General features: G+C 36.9%; 1 protein-coding gene across 1 annotated transcript in view; it reads right to left on the bottom strand.

The window, feature by feature from the left end:
* Positions 1-18,153, bottom strand: part of TMED5 (transmembrane p24 trafficking protein 5) — a 29,567-nt gene that overhangs the window by 9,133 nt on the left and 2,281 nt on the right. The window contains exon 2 of the mRNA XM_023230986.2: positions 44-141. Coding sequence (XP_023086754.1) covers positions 44-141 — 98 coding nt within the window. The remainder of the gene's footprint in view (positions 1-43; positions 142-18,153) is intronic.

Genomic DNA, 18,153 nt, shown 5'->3' with positions numbered 1-18,153 from the left:
GGTATTATTCAGCAATGAAACTCAACTAAAAGAGATTACTTACGTGTGAACTCCATCTGATTTTCTTTGTTCAAAAACTAAGGTTTTGCCTTCTGGAGAGGCAAGATGGAAATCAATATCTAATCCTGCTCCATCTAAAACCTGTAGAAAAGCATACATGAGAAAAACATATATTACAAATTCTGGAAATAAAAAACTATATACAGTACATCATATTATGTAAAGATTTTCTAACCTAGAGAGGTAAGAAAGTCATCAGTGATGTCTGGGCTAGAAAAGAACCGAAGGATCATCTAGTTCAATTCCATTCATTTTTGGAACTTGTCCTTTCCTTACCCGTTTCTCTCACCATCACCTAAATTTAGGCCTTATGGATATTACTGAAATAAATCTTCCTAAAATAGTGGTTTCATTCAGAATCCCTGTAGAATGGACAGAAACACAAAGGGCAGTTCAAATGCCCTGGGCCTTTTAGTTAAAACTTAGGCAGTTGGCAGGGCACAGTGGCTAACGCCTGTAATCTCAGCACTTTGGGAGGCCGAGGTGGGCGGATCATGAGGTCAGGAGTTCGAGACCAGCCTGACCAACATGGTGAAACCCTGTCTCTACAAAAATACAAAAATTCCAGCTACTCAGGAGGCTGAGGCGGGAGACTCGCTTGAACCCAGGAGGTGGAGGTTGCAGTGAGCCGAGATCGTGCCACTGCACTGCAGTCTGGGCAACAGTGAGACTTGGTCCCACCCTGCTCCAAAAAAAAAAAAAAAAGACTTAGGCAATTTAGGACATTGTATATAACTTTTTTGTTTCCTCTTCAATAAAAGAATAATTAACTATTTCTTAGCCTGGAATTCAAGACCATCACGGTGTGGACTCAGTATGAATTGTGTATTTGAAGCAGATTGGTTCATGTACTAGTCAGTGAATACAATCTGTCCATTTATAATTCCAAAATGTCCTTCTATGAAGATAATGATGATAATCATGGCAACTAACAATTATAGTTGATGCCATAAATTGTCTTAAATGCTTTATGTGGATTAATTTATTCCTTATAACAACTCTAAAAGGTAGGTCCTATTATTCTCATTTTGTTCTCAAAGAACAAAAACTGAGGCACAGAGAAGTCATTTTTCCAAAGTGACACAGCATTAATTCATCTAGGCCACATTAAAAAAAATAAGTAGGCCGGGCGCGGTGGCTCAAGCCTGTAATCCCAGCACTTTGGGAGGCCGAGACGGGCGGATGACGAGGTCAGGAGATCGAGACCATCCTGGCTAATACGGTGAAACCCCGTCTCTAATAAAAAATACAAAAAACTAGCCGGGCGACGAGGCGGACGCCTGTATAGTCGCAGCTACTCCGGAGGCTGAGACAGGAGAATGGCGTGAGTCCAGGAGGCGGAGCTTGCAGTGAGCTGAGATCCGGCCACTGCACTCCAGCCTGGGCGGCAGAGCAAGACTCCGTCTCAAAAAAAAAAAAAAAAGTAAAAAATAAAGTGATAGAGCAAATAAGTGACATGGTCAAAATTCGAACTCAGCAATCTGCCTCTAGAATAATTTTTCATAAGTATGCTGTGTTGCCTCTATTTCTGTTCCATTCTCCTGAATACTCATCCAATTGTACTCATTCTTTAAGAGCCAATTTAACACATTTATGCCTTGTGTTCCATTATTGGAACACTAAGCATGTGGCAGTTATATACTACTGCTCAAGGTCGTTGCCAAGGTCTCATTTTGCAATTCAAAAAATTGCAACCTCCTGTATAAATGGGTCAAGTCCTTTGAAGTGTCCTCTGTATCCTCCTGTCCAGTTCTCTCACACTGTCTCTTGTATTACTACAGATTGCACACCTATCCTCTTTGTTTGGCACTTACGAGACATTCTCTGGGATCTAAGCATCTTTTTGTAGGATTCACTTGGCATAAACTTGTAGGTACTTTTATGGACACATATGTGGCACATCCAGCATAGATGATAAAATGGATGAAAATTCTGTTCACCATTTTTATAACTCCAAGGGTACCAGCCCTAACAATGTTATTATCCATATTTTGATTTTGTGTCACAGATGCAAATATTTAATAAATACATCTTTTTATCATCCTACACAAATTAAAGTGTCTCAGTGTTTTCCCTGTAGATCTGTCTGCAAACTTGTCTTCCCGTCTTCCTCCTTCCCTACGTTTTCTCTTTATTTATAGTGTTTGTTAAAATTTTAAAAAGAATCTATTTGGAACACTGTACAGTACAGCCTCTTAAGAAAAAAAAAGAAAGACAAAAACAAAAACACCTAACTCAATGGCTACTCTTTTTCTTAACACTCCATTTTATTTTTCTTGGTGGCTTTAATGTGACGATATAAAAGATTACCTACTCCTGTGCTCTTACTGTTCAACAGAACTGGTTTCAAATGGCTGGCTAAATATACATAATTTTCTTCTTTAAATCCCAGTGAAATGAAGAAGACATGTAACAATTAAAATCTATAGGCTGAGCGTGGTGGCTCATGTCTGTAATCCCAGCACTGGAAGGCCGAGGTGGGTGGATCATTTTGAGGTCAGGAGTTTGAGATCAGCCTGGCCAACATGGCAAAACCCCATCTCTACTAAAAATAAAAAAATGAGCCAGGCATGGTGGCACACGCCTGTAACGCCAGCTACTTGGGAAGCCGAGGCAAGAGAACTGCTTGAACCCAGGAGGCGGAGGTTGCAGTGAGCAGAGATAATGCCACTGTACTTTAGCCTGGGCAAAAGAATGAGTGAGACTCCATGTCAAACAAAAAAAACCCACAAAGAAAAATTCCTGTTTCAAAAGATGAAAATCCATAAAAATCTTTAGACTGGATCTAATAGATGTGAAGCAGGATAAATGAAAAAAGACTAAGATACTGAGTTTTTGAAAGGATTTAAAAAGTACAACCTTCTATCAAAGAGAAGTAGCAGAAGTAGTAGAGAACTGCAAAATTACAAGAATTGGGATTAGCATCAGAATTCTTATATATAAATTAGATGGAAAAAAATAATGGAGCCATGTAGTCAATGTTCCCAAGTAAAAAGATATTTACTGAAGTCAAAGCAAAAATAAAGCTATTTGCCAGGTGTGGTAGCATGTACTGGTAGTCCCAGCTACTTGGGAGACTGAGGTGGGAGGATCACTTGAGGCTAGGAGTTAAAGTCTATAGTGTGTACTATGGAAGTACCTGTGAATAGTCACTGCACTCCAGCCTGAGCAATACAGTGAAACCCCATCTCTAAAAATTTTAAAATAAATAAATAAAGCTATTTTCAGATATCCAAAGACTCAAAACATTCTCAAAGAATTACTCAAGGATACCCTCCAAAAACAAACAAACAAAAAACTATTAAATCAGAAAACAAGCAATGTAACAAAGCTAACAAAAGATTTTAGTAAAACAAAGTTAAAAAGCAGTTATTGGTAGTAGCTGTCAGGCTTAATGAAATTGTTAAAAATGATTTTAAGACTATGGAAGCTTAATTAAAAAATCATAAAATATACTTTTTTTTTTTTTTTTTTTTTTTGAGACAGAGTCTCAATGCCCAGGCTGGAGTACAGTGGTGCGATCTCAGCTCGTTGTAACCTCTGGCTCTCGTGTTCAAATGATTCTCCCACCTCATCCTCCTGAGTAGCTGGGATTACAGGCATGCGCCACCATACCCGGCTATTTTTGTATTTTGTAGAGATGGGGTTTCACCATGTTGGCCAGGCTGGTCTCAGAACTCCTGACCTCAAGTGATCCACCTGCCTCAGCCTCCCAAAGTGCTGGGATTACAGGTGTGAGCCACTGTGCCTGGCCATAAAATATACTTTTAAAATACAAAATAAATAATAAAAATGCCACAATCTGGGCCAGGCTTGGTGGCTTACTCCCGTAGTCCTAGCACTTTGGGAGGCTGAGGTGGGCAGATCACTTGAGGTCAGTGGTTCAAGACCAGCCTGGGCAACATGGTGAAACCCTGTCTCTACTAAAAAAAAAATTAAAAAATTAGCTGGACGTGGTGATCTGCGCCTGTAATCTCAGGTACCTGGGAGGCTAAGGCAGGAGAATCGCTTGAGCCCGGGAGGCGGAGGTTGCAGTGAGCCAAGATCACGCCACTGCACTCTAGCCTGTGCCACAGAGCGAGACTCCATCTCAAAAAAAAAAAAAAAAAAGCCATAATCTGAAACAAAAATTCCAGTTTATTTCAATGGAACATGATGGGGATAATAGTAAAACTGTTAAAAGTTCAGTTAAAAGAAAACATACACATTAATTTTGATGCTGACAAATGGATGCTTAAACATTAAATAGAGGGACATCCAATTTGGCAATATACAGATAACCAAAAAGCCCTCCCAGTATAAAACCCCTGGAAATGCTGGATTATATTTTGAAAACAATCTTTGCAACTCTATAGTGAGGGCAAAGAAAAAAAAAGACATGAAAACTAGAGTGGTAAGTGGTAGTCTGTGAAGGGGGTTAACTTGTCAGTTACCTACCTGGAAACTTGAGATTTAATATCCCCATGAGGACAGGTCATGAAGCTTTGGTGCTGAATTATGTAAGGAGCAGGAACTAAGAACTATGCATAAAGCTAGGATCTTTGAGGGGTCATACCATCAGTAAAAGGGTTAAAATTTTTAAAAAGTCCACCAGTACACAGAGATCACAAGAAAGCTTGTCTGTCTTGGCCTCAAGTCATATGTGAAAAAATAATATAAGCTCACCTTACACACCAAGCAATTTTGTAGTTCACAGTTTCACTACCCACGTGTTCACAGACTCAATCAGAGAACAATATAAAATGTAGTCCTCCATTGTGGAATGCCTGGGAGGAGAAACCACAAAACCTTTCTGGAGGGTCATATCCTCAACCTAGGACATACACGATTCACACAGGATATAGCCCCATTAGGCACGGGTTTGATGGGTAGCTTCTGATAGCTCTCAATGATCCCTGCCTTTCTGGTATTCATACACTTGTGTAATAAATACAACATGGCAAAAGTGATGGGATGTCCCTTTCATAATCAGGTTACTAAAGATTATAACTTCTGTCTCGCTAGCTTGTTCTCTCTTGCTGACACTTTCTCTTGCCCTCTTACTCGCTCTGATGAAGCAAAACCTCCATGTTGTAAGACGCTTTACAGAGAGGCTCATGTGGCAAGAAACAAGGAAGGCCTCTGGCCAACAGCTTGTAGGGAACTGAAGCCTAAGTCCAACAACTAGTAAGGAATTGAATCCTGTCAACAACCATGAGTGAGTTTGGATCCTTCCCAAATGAGCCTAAGATGACTGCAGTCCTGTGAGAGATCCAGAGTAGAAGACCCAGTTAAGCAGTGACCAGATTTTCCTGACCAGCAGAAACTAAAGCTAGTAAATGTTTTAAGCCAGTAAATTTTGTGGTTGATTAGTTTCTTATCAATAGATAACTAATGGATCTACATAAGAAAGGAGAGCATCAGGAAAGGAATAAATGAAGAAAAAATAAAATCTTTCATTTTTCTTAATCTGATAAATAGATTATTGTTCAAAGTAATAATAGCAACAATGTATTCAGTGATTACAACATGTGGATAAGTGAAATGAATGACAACTATAAAGGATGGCAGAGAGGAACTGGGAATACTCAGTTATAATGTACCTGTACTATCCATGAAAGTGGACTTAGATTAGTTGTAAATGTATATTGCAAATCTAGGGCAAATTTTTTTTTACATTTTAATTTGTGTGGGTAAATAGTAGGTGTACATATTTATGGGGTACATGAGATGTTTTGATATAGGCAAGCAATGCATATTAACCATATGTAAAATTGGGTATCCATCCCCTCAAGCATTTATCCTTTGTGCTACAAATAATCCAATTATACTCTTAGTTATTTTAAAATGTACATTTATGCTACAACAAAAGTGCCTTACAAAGCAAAAATATTTTAAAAAGAACAAGTTATTATTGACTATAGTCACCTGTTGTGCTTTCAAATAGTAGGTCTTACTCATTTTTGTTCTTTTTGTACCCAATAACCATCTCCACCTCCCCCTCCACCCCCCAGCCTCCCACTACTCTTCCCAGCCTTTGGTAACCATCCTTCTACTCTCTATCTCCGTAAGTTCAATTGCTTTCATTTTTAGCTCCCACAAATAAGTGAGAACATGTGATATTTGTCTTTCTGTGCCTGGCTTATTTCACTTAGCATAATGACCTCCAGTTCCATCCATGTGGCAGCAAATGACAAGATCTCATTCTTTAAGGCTAAATAGTACTCCATTGTGTACAAGCACCACATTTTCTTCATTCATCTGTTGATGGACACTTTAGGTTTCTTCCAAATTTTGGTTATTGTGAACAGTGCTTCAACAAACATGGGAGTGCAGGTATCTCTTTGATATACTGATTTTCTTTCTTTTGGGTATATGCCCAGCATTGGGATTGCTGGACTATATGGTAGCTGTATTTTTAGTTTTTCAAGGAACCTCCAAACTGTGCTCCATAGTGGTTGTACTAATCTACATTCCCACCAACAGTGTATAAGGGTTCCCTCTTCTCCACATTCTTGCATTTCTTATTACCTGTCTTTTGGATATAACCCCTTTTAACTGGGGTGAGATGATCTCATTATTGCTTTGATTTGTATTTCTCTGATGATCAATGATGTTGAGCACCTTTTCGTATGCCTGTTTGCTATTTGTATGTCTTCTTTTGAGAAATGTCTATTCAAATCTTTTGCCCATTTTTAAATTAGATTATTTTTTCCTGTATAGTTGTTTGAGCTCCTTATATATTCTTGTTATTTATCTTGTGTCAGATGGGTAGTTTGCAAATATTTTCTCCCATTCTTGGGTTGGCTCTTCCTGTTGTTAACTGTTTCCTTTGCTGAGCAGAAGCTTTTTAGCTTGATGTGATCTCATTGGTCCATTTTTGCTTCTATTGCCTGTGCTTGTGAGGTATTACTCAAGAAATCTTTGCCCAGACCAATGTCCTGGAGAGTTCTAATGTCTTCTGGTAGTAGTTTCATAGTTTGAAGTCTTAGATTTAAGTCTTTAATCCATTTTAATTTTATTTTTGTATATGGTGAGAGATAGAGGGCTAGTTTGATTCTCCTGCATATGGATATCCAGTTTTCCCAGGACCATTTATTGAAGAGACTGTCTTTTCCTCAGTGTATGTTCTTGGCACCTCTGTCAAAAATGAGTTCACTGTAAGTGTATAGGTTTGTTTCTAGGTTCTCTATTCTGTTACACTGGTCTGTGTGTCTGTTTTTATGCAAGTACCATGCCATTTTGGTTACTATATCTTTGTAGCATAATTTGAAATTAGGTCATGTGATTCCTCCAGTTTTGTTTTGTTTTGCTTAGGATATTTTGGGGTTATTCTGGGTCTTTTGTGGTTCCATATACATTTTTAAATTGTTTTTTCTATTTCTGGGAAGAATGCCAAAGGTATTCTAATAGAAATTGCATTGAATCTACAGATTGCTTTGGGTAGTATGGACATTTTAACAATATTGATTTTTCCAATCCAGGAACATGGAATATCTTTCCATTTTTGGTGTCCTTTTCAATTTCTTTCATCACTGTTTTATAGTTTTCATTGTAGAGATCTTTCATTTTTTCAGTTAATTTTTAGGTATTTAATTTTACTTGTGGCTACTGTAAATGGGATTACTTTTTAAATGTCTTTTTCAGATTGTTTGCTGTTGGCATATAGAAATGCTATTGACTTTTGTATGTTGATTTTATATCTTGCAACTTCACTATATTTATCAGTTCCAATAGCTTTTTTATGGAGTCTTTAGATTTTTCCAAATATAAAATGTATCATTTGCAAAGAAGGATAATTTGACTTCTTTTCCAAATTGGATGCCCTTTATTTGTTTCTCTTATCTGATTGCTCTAGCTAGGACTTCCAGTACTATGTTTAATAACAGTGGTAAAAATGGGCATCTTTGTTGTGTTCCAGATCTCAGAGGAAAGGCTTTCAGTTTTTCCCCATTCAGAAGATACTAGTTGTAGGTCTGTTGTCTAAGGGTTTTATTATGTTGAGGTATGTTTCTTCTATACCCAGTTTTTTGAGGGTTTTTATTATGAAGAGATGTTGAATTTTATCAAATATTTTTTCAGCATCAATTGAAATAATATGGTTTTTGTCCTTCATTCTGTTGATATGATGTATCATATCATTCTACTGATTGATTTGAGAATGCTGAACCATCTTTGCATCCCAGGGATAAATTTCATTTCAACCACAAAAATTTTAAAAAAGAAATATAATTGATATGTTGAGAAGAGAGAAAGTAGAATTATATAAAATGTTCAGTAAAAACCAGAGAAGGCAGAAAAGGGAGGGAAGATGTAAAAAAAGAACAAGTACAATGAATAGAAAGGAGTTATAAACATAGCAATATTAACCCAACAATATCAATAAGTATATTGTGAATGGTCTAAATATGCCAATTAAAAGAACTGTCAGAGTGGATGAAAATACAAGATTAACCATAGCCTGTCCACAAGAAACCAACTTGAAATATAAAGACACAGGTAGATTTAAAATAAATGGATGGAGAAAGATATACCATGTTAACACTAATCAAAAGAAATCTGGAGTAGCTATATTAATGTCAGAGAAAGACAACTTCAGAATAAGGAAAATCTTCAGGGATAAAGAGGGACATTACTGGCCGGGCATGGTGGCTCACGCCTGTAATCCCAGCACTTTGGGAGGCTGAGGCGGGCAGATCACAAGGTCAGGGGATCAAGACCATCCTGGCTAACATGGTGAAACCCCGTCTGTGCTAAAAATACAAAAAAAAATTCCCTGGGCGTTGCAGCACATGCCTGTAGTCCCAGCTACTTGGGAGGCTGAGGCAGGAGAATCACTTGAATCTGGGAGGTGGAGGTTGCAGTGAGCCGAGATGGCACCACTGTGCTCCAGCCTGGACGACACAGTGAGACGCCGTCTCAAAAAAAAAAAAAAAAAGAGGGGCATTACCTATAATGAATGGGTTAACTTTCCATGAAGACATAACAATCCTTATGTGTATACATATAACAACAATGTATCAAAATATGTGAGGCTAAAACAAAGAGCCACAAGAAGAAATAGAAAATCACTACTATAGTTGGAGACTGCTATATCCCTCTATCGGTAATTGACAGATCTTGGAGGCAAAAAATCAGTAAGGATATAGTTGAACAGAACAGCACCATCAATCAACTGTTTCTAATTGAATCTTGAGAACTAATCAATCCAATGACAGAAGAATAACACTCTTCTCAAGCTCATATGTAACATTCACCAACACAGACCACATTCTGGGCCATAAAACACACCTTGACTTGTGCTGTCAGACCACAGTGGAATTAAGGTAGAAATCAGTAACACCAAAATAACTGTAAAATTCCCAACTATTTGGAGATTAAACCACACATTTATAAGGAACTCATGGGACAAAGAATTCTCAAGATAATTTTTTTTTAAACTTCAATGAAATGAAAATACAACCAAACAAAAATTTGTGGGATACAGAGAAATCAATGCCTAGAGGGAAATTTATAACATTGGATGAACTTATTAGAAAAGAAGAAAGATCTAAAATCAATAATCTAGACATCCACCTTAGGAAGCTAGAGAAAGAACAGTAATATAAACCTAAAACAACCAGAAGAAAAATATTAGAGCAGAAATCAAGAAAACTGATAACAAGAAATCAACCCAGAAAAAAAAAAAAATCAATGAAGCAAAAAGCTGGTTCTTTAAAAAGATCAATAAAACTAATAAACCTCTAGTCAGGCAAACCAAGAAAAAAAGAGAAAAGACACAGAACACTAATATCAGAAATGAAAGCTGGGTCATCATTAATTATCTATGGACATTAAAAGAATAATAATGGCCAGGCGTGGTGGCCAATGCCTGTAATCTCAGCACTTTGGGAGGCTGAGATGGGAGGATCACTTGAAACCAGGAATTTGAGACTAGCCTAGGCAGCAAAGTGAGACCCTGTCTACACACACACACACACACACACACACACACACACACACAAAGGCAGGCATGGTGGTGCATGACAGTAGGCTCAGCTACTTGGGAGGCTGAGGTGACAGGATCACTTGAGCCCAGAAGTTCAAAGCTGCTGTGAGCTATGATAGTGCCACTGAACTCCAGCCTGGGTGATGGCAAGACTCCATCTTAAAAAATATTTAAAAAAGGATAATAGTGGAACATTATTAATAAATCTATACCCACAAATTTGAAAACTTAGGTGAAACAGGCCAATTCCTTGAAAGATACAAAGTACCAAAACTCATACAAGGAGAAACAGATAACCTGAATAGGCCTGTATCTGTTACAGAAATTATATCGATAATTAATAACCTCCCCCAAAAGAAAGGACCAGGACCAGACAGTTTCAATGGTGAATCCTACCAAACATTTATGGACAAAATAATACCAAATCTCTAAAATCTCTTACAGACAATAAAGGCTGAGGGAACAATTCTTTACTCATTCTGTGAGGCCAATATTACCCTAATACTAAAACCAGAAAAGACATTACAAGAAATGGAAACTACATACCAGTATCTCTCAGGAACATAGATGCAAAAATCTTCAACAAAATATTAGCAAAGCTAATTCAACAGTGTAAACAAAGAATTACAACCATGACCAGATGGATTTGTTCCAAGTATATAAGCCTGATTCAACATTCAAGAATTATTTCATGTAATTCATCACATCAACAGACTAAGGAACAAAACTCAGATGATACAGCAATGGCATACGTATGGAAAACATTTGATAAAATCCAATATCAATCCATGATATTTAATATTAAAAAAATCTTAGCAAACTAGGAATAGAGCGGAACTTCCTCAACTTAAGGAAGAACATTTACAAAAATCCTACAGCTAAGACCACACTTAATGGTGAGAAACTAGAAGCTTTCTCACTAAAATCAGAAATAAGACAAAATGCTACTCCCTCATTACTCCTACTCAATACCATACTGGAAGTTCAAGCTAATGTAATACAACAAGAAAGGGAAAGACATACCTATTGGAAAAGAAGAAATAAAACTGTCCTTGTTCACAGATGACATGATAGTCCATGTAGAAATCCTCAAGAACTGCCAAAAAAAACCCCTCCTGGAGCTAATAAGTGATTATAGCCAAGTCTCAGTAAACAATATTAACATACAATAGTAGCTGCTTTCCTATACACCAGCAACAAGCAACTGGAGTTGGGAATAAAAAATACAATACCATTTACATTAGCACTAAAAGAAAAAAAAGAAAAAAAGAATTAGGTACAAATCTACCAAAATATGTACAAGATCTATACAAGGCAAACCACAAAACACTGATAAGAGAAATCAAAGAAGAGCTAAATAAAGAGATATACCATGTCAATGGACAGGAAGACTCAATATTGTTGAGATGCTAATTCTTCCCAACTTGATCTACAGACTCAATGCAATCCCAATCAGAGTCCCAGCAAGCTATTTTGTGGATATTGACACACTGATTCTAAAATTTATTTGGAAAGAAAAAAGATCCAGAATAGTCCAGACAATATTGAAGAACAAAGTCAGAAGACTGATACTACCCAACTTCAAGTCTTAGTATACAGTTACAGTAATCAAGATAGCATGGTACTGATGAAAGAACTGACAAATAGAGAACAGAACAGAGAGCACAGAAATAAGTAAAAAAGATCAATGGCTGCCAGGAGTTCAGTGTTTGGGAGAGGGGGTTTGTAAAAGTGGGATACAGGGGAGTTTTAGTGCCATGGAACTATTCTGTATGATACTACATAATATACTAATGGTGAATACATAACATTATGCATTTTTCAGAATGCATAGAACTGTACAATAGAGCAAACCTTAATGCAACTATGGACTTAACTTTAGTTAATGTTAACAAAATGGCCCTCAATTTTAACAAATGTACAACACTAATGTGAGTTGTTAATAACAGAGAAAACTGTATGGGAATGTGGGGGTATATGTGTGCTCAATTGTCAATTAGTCTATACATCTAAAACTCTTCTAAAAAAAGCCTATTAATTTAAAAAAACTAAGAAAGAAAACCATAAGAAAAGAACAAAACCAGGCAGAGATAAAAAAGAAATATCTCTATGAAATGTTAATGGAAAATATTTCAGACTTTCTGCAAATGGAAATGGAATAAAGTCAGGATTAATTATGGTAATCTGGGGAAAAGGGAGAAATAGAACATCTAGTCATTGAAATTTTAAACTCAATAAAAGAGTCAACAGATTGTAACTTAAAAAGATTAATGAACCACAATGAGATGTTACTTTACACTTGTTAGAATGGGTTTTGTAAAAAAGATGAATGATAACAGTGTTGAAAAGGATGTGGAGAAAAGGAATGTAAATTAGTACATTATTGCCAGACATGGTGAGCACGTGCCAGTAATCTCAGCTACTCAAGAGGCTGAGATGGGAGGATCCTGAGCCCAGGAGTTTAAGACCAGCTGGGTGACACAGCAAGACCTTATCTCAAAAAAGAAAAAACAAATTAGTACATTGTTGGTGGGAATGTAAATTAGTACAGCCCTATGGAAAACAATACGGTGGTTCCTCAAAAAACCACAAATACAACTACCATATCATCTAGTAATCTCACTTCTGGTATACATCCAAAGGAACTGAAATCAGTATGTAAAAGAGATATCTGCACTCCTGTATTCACTGAAGCATTATTCACAATAGTCAAGACATAGAAACAATCTTAAGTGTTCATTAACGAAATGAATAAAGAAAATGTGGTATAGATACACAATGGAATACTGGAGGACATTATACTAAGTGAAATAAGCCAGGGACAGAAAGACAAATACTGCATTATCTCATATGTGGAATCTAATACAGTTGAATTCCTAGAAGTGGAGAGTAGAACAATGGTTACTAGAAGCTGGGGGCGGGGGGCTTGGGGAGAGAGGGAATAGGGAGTTGTTGATCACAAAGTTCCAGATATACAGAAGAAATAGGTTTTGAGGTCTATTGCACAGGAAAGTGACTATATTCAATAATAATGTATATTTCAAAATAACTGAGACTAAATTTCAAATAGCTCATCATAAAAAATTATAGGCAAGGCAATATTAATTAGCCTGACTTAATCATTACATATTGTACATATGTATCAAAACATCACAATATATCCCATAAATTATACAATTATAGTTTGCCAATCAAAAATAATATTGATAAATGTTTAAAATTAAGTAGAAGATAGAGCTGAAGAAATTGTCCATAAAATAGAAGAGACAAAGAGAGAAATGAGAGATTAAGAAGCATAGATGATGCACTTAAACTGCAGTGAAAATGCAGAAGCAGAAAATTTAAAAAGCAACAAGAGAAAATAGAGACGAACTACAAATATATAACAAACTGACAGGAAGCTTCAACAGCTATAATCGAAGTCAGAAGACAATAAAATACTAGTTTTGATGTATTTAGGAAAAATATCTGTCAGTGAAGAAAAAGTAATTCAATTCTTTAAGAAAAGTCTATAGAGCAGAGCCGTGAGAACCAGAGGAAAACAAATTAAGCCTGAAATCTGTCCTATTCAGACTTCCAGTTATATGAACCAATAGACTTCCTCTGATTTGGGTTATTTACCTGTTGGTAAAAACTTCGTAAGGACTTTAAGGATCATGACATTTTAATTAAAATAATCATATATGTTTCATCCCATCAAACCCTGTATGATTTTATGAGTATGGGGAAAGGTGTGGAAGAGTTCACATCTAGGAGAATGACAACAGGCATTCAATAGAGTTAGTTTTTTGTTTTTTTTTTTTTTGAGACGGAGTCTCACTCTTTCACCCAGGCTGGAGTGCAATGGCGCAATCTCGGCTCACTGCAACCTCCGCTTTCTGGGTTCAAATGATTCTCCTGCTTCAGCCTCCTGAGTAGCTGGGACTACAGGCGCACACCACTGCGCCCAGCTAATTTGTCTTTTTTCTTTTTTAGAGACGGGGTTTCACCATATTGGTCAGGAGGCCAGCTCCTGACCTCCCGATCCACCCACCTTTGCCTCCCAAAGTGCTAGGATTACAGGCGTGAGCCACCGCACCCGGCATTTTTTGCTTTTACATCTTTGTATTGTTTGACTTACTCTAAGGAGGTTGTATATTACTTTTATAATTGGAAGTAAAAAATTGGAAGTAAAAAAATTCATAAAGGAGACAGGTGTGTGGCACGTGCCTGTAGTCCCAACTACTCAGGAGGCTGGCTGAAGTGGGAGTATTACTTGAGCCTGAGTTCAAATTCAGTCTAGGCAACATAGTGAGACCCCACATCTCTCTCTCTCTCTTTTTTTTAACTTTTATTTTAGGCTTGGGGGTACATGTGAAGGTTACCTAGGTAAACGTGTTAAAAACCACAATTATTTTTGCACCTAGTATTTCATCACCCAGATATAAAGCCCAGTACCCAATAGTTATCTTTTCTGCACCTCTCTGTCCTTCCACCCTCCCTCATCAAGTAAACCCCAGTGTCTCATGTTTCCGTCTTTGTGTTCATAAGTTCTTATCATTTAGCTCTCACTTGTGAGAACATGTGGTATTTAGTTTTCTGTTTCTGTGCTAGTTTGCTAAGGATAATAGCCTCCAGCTCCACCCATATTCCCACAAAAGACATGATCTCATTCTTTTTTATGGCTGCGTAGTACTCTATGGTGTATATGTACCACATTTTCTTTATCCAAACTGTCATTGCTGGACATTTAGTTGATTCCATGTCTTTGCTATTGTGAACAGTGCTGCATTGAACATTCGCATGCGTGTGTTTTTATGGTAGAATGATTTATATTCCTCTGGGTATATACCCAGTAATGGGATTGCTGGAGACCCTATCTCTTTAAAAAAAAAAAAAGTGTGTGTGTGTGTGTATAATATATAAAAATATATGTGTGCGTGTGTGTATATACACACACATATAAAACTCATATATATCAAACTATTAAATATATTATTCTCCCCCAAACCCACCTATTTATATATATACTGATATATATAATACTTAAAAGTCATTTATATATATACACACACATATATATATATATAAATGAACCTCAAAGGTATCTTTCTTCTTCCTTAGTATCTTGGCATGTGTTTTTCTTTTTTATCCATTGTCATGTTCCACTTACTCCCTTGTGCCTATATATATATATGGCTTTTGAGTTTTTGTTTTTTATATACATATTTATATTTACATTTGCTTTATATATACATATATACATATAATAGTAGACATGTATACCTGCAGATAAAATGGAAATAGGAGGTATTCCAAATGGCATCAGATATATTATACAAGTAAATTTTAAAAATTAGATGAAACGGCCAGTTTACTAGAAAGTATTGAAATTTAGCTCTATACAAAAATGAAAAGACTAATAAAAATTTTTCAAAATTGATACAGCTATACTCTCCCAAAAACCCACCCAGATAGTTTTACATATTTGGTAAACGTCTGGTACATTCATTCAAGGATACTTTTTAGTGCCTATTATGCCCTTAAAAAGGTATTGTTCAAGGCTCAGGGTTTACTTTCTAGCTAACATTTTTTGAGTGCTTATTAGGTGCTCGATACCATTCCTTTTACATGTATTAGCATATTTATTCATAATAGTATGTAGTAGGGAGCAGGTGACTGTTATTATTTTATAAGTATATAGAAACTGGTACAGAGAGGCTCAATACCTTGCGGCCAAAATGATCTTTTAAAAAACACCGATCAAGTTAACCTGCTTGTAACTCTTCAGTGGTTTCTTACTGGTCTCTGCAAAAAGACCCATATCCTTAACAAGGACCTAAAAGCCCAGCATGATCTGATTGCTGTTGCTACTGACTTCTCTAGAGTAGACTTGTACCACTGTTCTCTCTCCGTATCCTGTCTTTCAGGACCTCAAAGGTATCTTTCTCTCTTTTTCCTTAGTATCTTGGCACGTTGTTTTTCTTTTTTACCCATTGTCTTGTCCCACTCATTCCCTTATGCCTAGCGAAAGCCTGATAATTCTATAGAAATTAACTCTACTTCTGGATGTCTCTCAATTTCCAGATAAAATGAAGTCCTCCTACTGAGCCCACTCAGTCTTATGAACTTACCTTCATTCCCCCTATTAAATACTTTGACATGTATTTGTGTAATAATTTGATTAATGTCTGTCCCCATACTTGATTGTATGAGAGCATGGACTATACACACACACACACACGCAAATATATATATATAAAATACCATACATATATCATATATATATTTTTGAGGCAGGGTCTTGCTCTTGTCACCAAGGCTGGAGTGCAGTGGCATGATCACAGCTCACCATAGCCTCAACCTCCTGGGCTCAAGTGATCCTCCCACCTCAGCCTCCCAAGTAGCTGGAACCACAAGTGTGTGCTACCATGCCTGGCTTACTTTATTTTTGGTAGAGATGGGGTCTTGCTGTGTTGTCCAGGCTGGTCTGAAACTCCTGTGCTTGAGTGATCCTCCCACCTTGGCCTCCCAAAGTGTTGGGATTACAGGTGTGAGCCATTGCACCTAGCCAATATTTTCACTCACCGTTGTATCCCTAGCACCTTGGATAGTGTTGACACATATCAAGCACTCAAGAATGACTTAAATTTCTAAATGGAAGCTCTATTTTATTCATAAGATACATGAATTGGCATTAAAGTTTTCAAGAGCCTCTATCAATATAATGTGGGGCTAGTCAATTATCCAAAAAGTATTCTCCTAAAACCTAAAAAGAAATTAGTAAAATTTTCAATATGTCACAGTAACCAAGGACAAAGTTGGATTGTCTGTTCCATAATATTTTAAAAACTAACTTTAAGACAAAAATTAGTAGGATGTAGTTACTGGGAAATTAAACAAGTTGGGAAATGCAAACATAGGGTGGAAGATGATCTTTACCCTACACATCTCACCAACACTGTCTAGGATTACATATATTAAGTGATTTTACCTCTTTCCTCAATCAAAACAAATTGTTTAGGGAAAATGTTTTAAAGGAATAGTCCCAGCCGGACGTGGTGGCTCACACCTACAATCCCAGAACTTTGGAGGCCGAGGCTGGCGGATCACTTGAGATCAGGAGTTTGAGACCAGTCTGGCCAAGATGGTGAAACCCCCTCTCTACTAAAAATACAAAAATTAGCTGGGTGTGGTGGCACATGCCTGTAATCCAGCTACTGGGGAAGCTGAGGTGGGAGAATCACTTGAACTCAGGAGATGAAGGTTGCAGTGGGCCTAGGTTGCGCCACTGCACTCCAGCCTGGGTAGCAGAGGGAGACTCTGTCTCAAAAAAAAAAAAAAAAAAAGAACAGTACCTTTAAGAGTGACTAAAGATGTAAAGAATAAAGCTAAACCAAGCCAGCTACGTAACTATAGAGGTATAAATGTAAAACTAACATTCATTGACTATTTACTACGTGTCAGGGATGATCTATTAGCATATTTTAACAGACCACTTTACACTGAATATCAGCATTTATTAACTCATGTTTTTCAAATCAACTCTATGATGTAGTTACAATTATTATCTCTATTTTACAAGTGAGAAGATCACGTAAGTTTTAAGTAGGCAGACTCAAGATTTGAACCCAGGCTAAAGTTGAGCTGGTGCTCTTAACTATAAGAGGACAGTAGTTAAAATAGATATCTTCCCTAATGTGTGTAAATACTGAAGTTTTTTTATTAATACAAATTGTTTTCTTATCTAGACTATTTCACTAGCCCTCTAGTTGGTTTCCTTGACTCTAATTTTGCTCTCCTTAAATCCATTTTCCACACTGCATCCAGTGATCTCCTTAAATCTTAAATGGACTTGCACAAAATTAAGGAAAACCTACACAGCGTGGCAAACAAGGCTATGATTGAGGCTTCAAGACCCCAGCCTTCTGGCCTCTCTGATGTCCTTTTCTGCTACTCCCACCCTAGACTTTATATGTCTTAAAGTCTAATACAAACTCAGTACTTGTAGTGTCCACTACACACTAACCATCCCCACTTACACTATGTATTTTAAGAACTATAGGTCTTTTTATTCCTTTTTCTGAAATGTCCCTTGTTCCTTGCATTTTTGTCTCAATTAAGCATCTTTCTGGATTAAATTTTAT

This window comes from Piliocolobus tephrosceles, chromosome 1 (assembly GCF_002776525.5).
Source record: "Piliocolobus tephrosceles isolate RC106 chromosome 1, ASM277652v3, whole genome shotgun sequence".
Lineage (NCBI taxonomy): Eukaryota > Metazoa > Chordata > Mammalia > Primates > Cercopithecidae > Piliocolobus > Piliocolobus tephrosceles.
The sequence above is the reverse complement of the archived record's forward strand: the minus strand, read 5'-3'. Positions and strand labels throughout refer to the sequence as shown.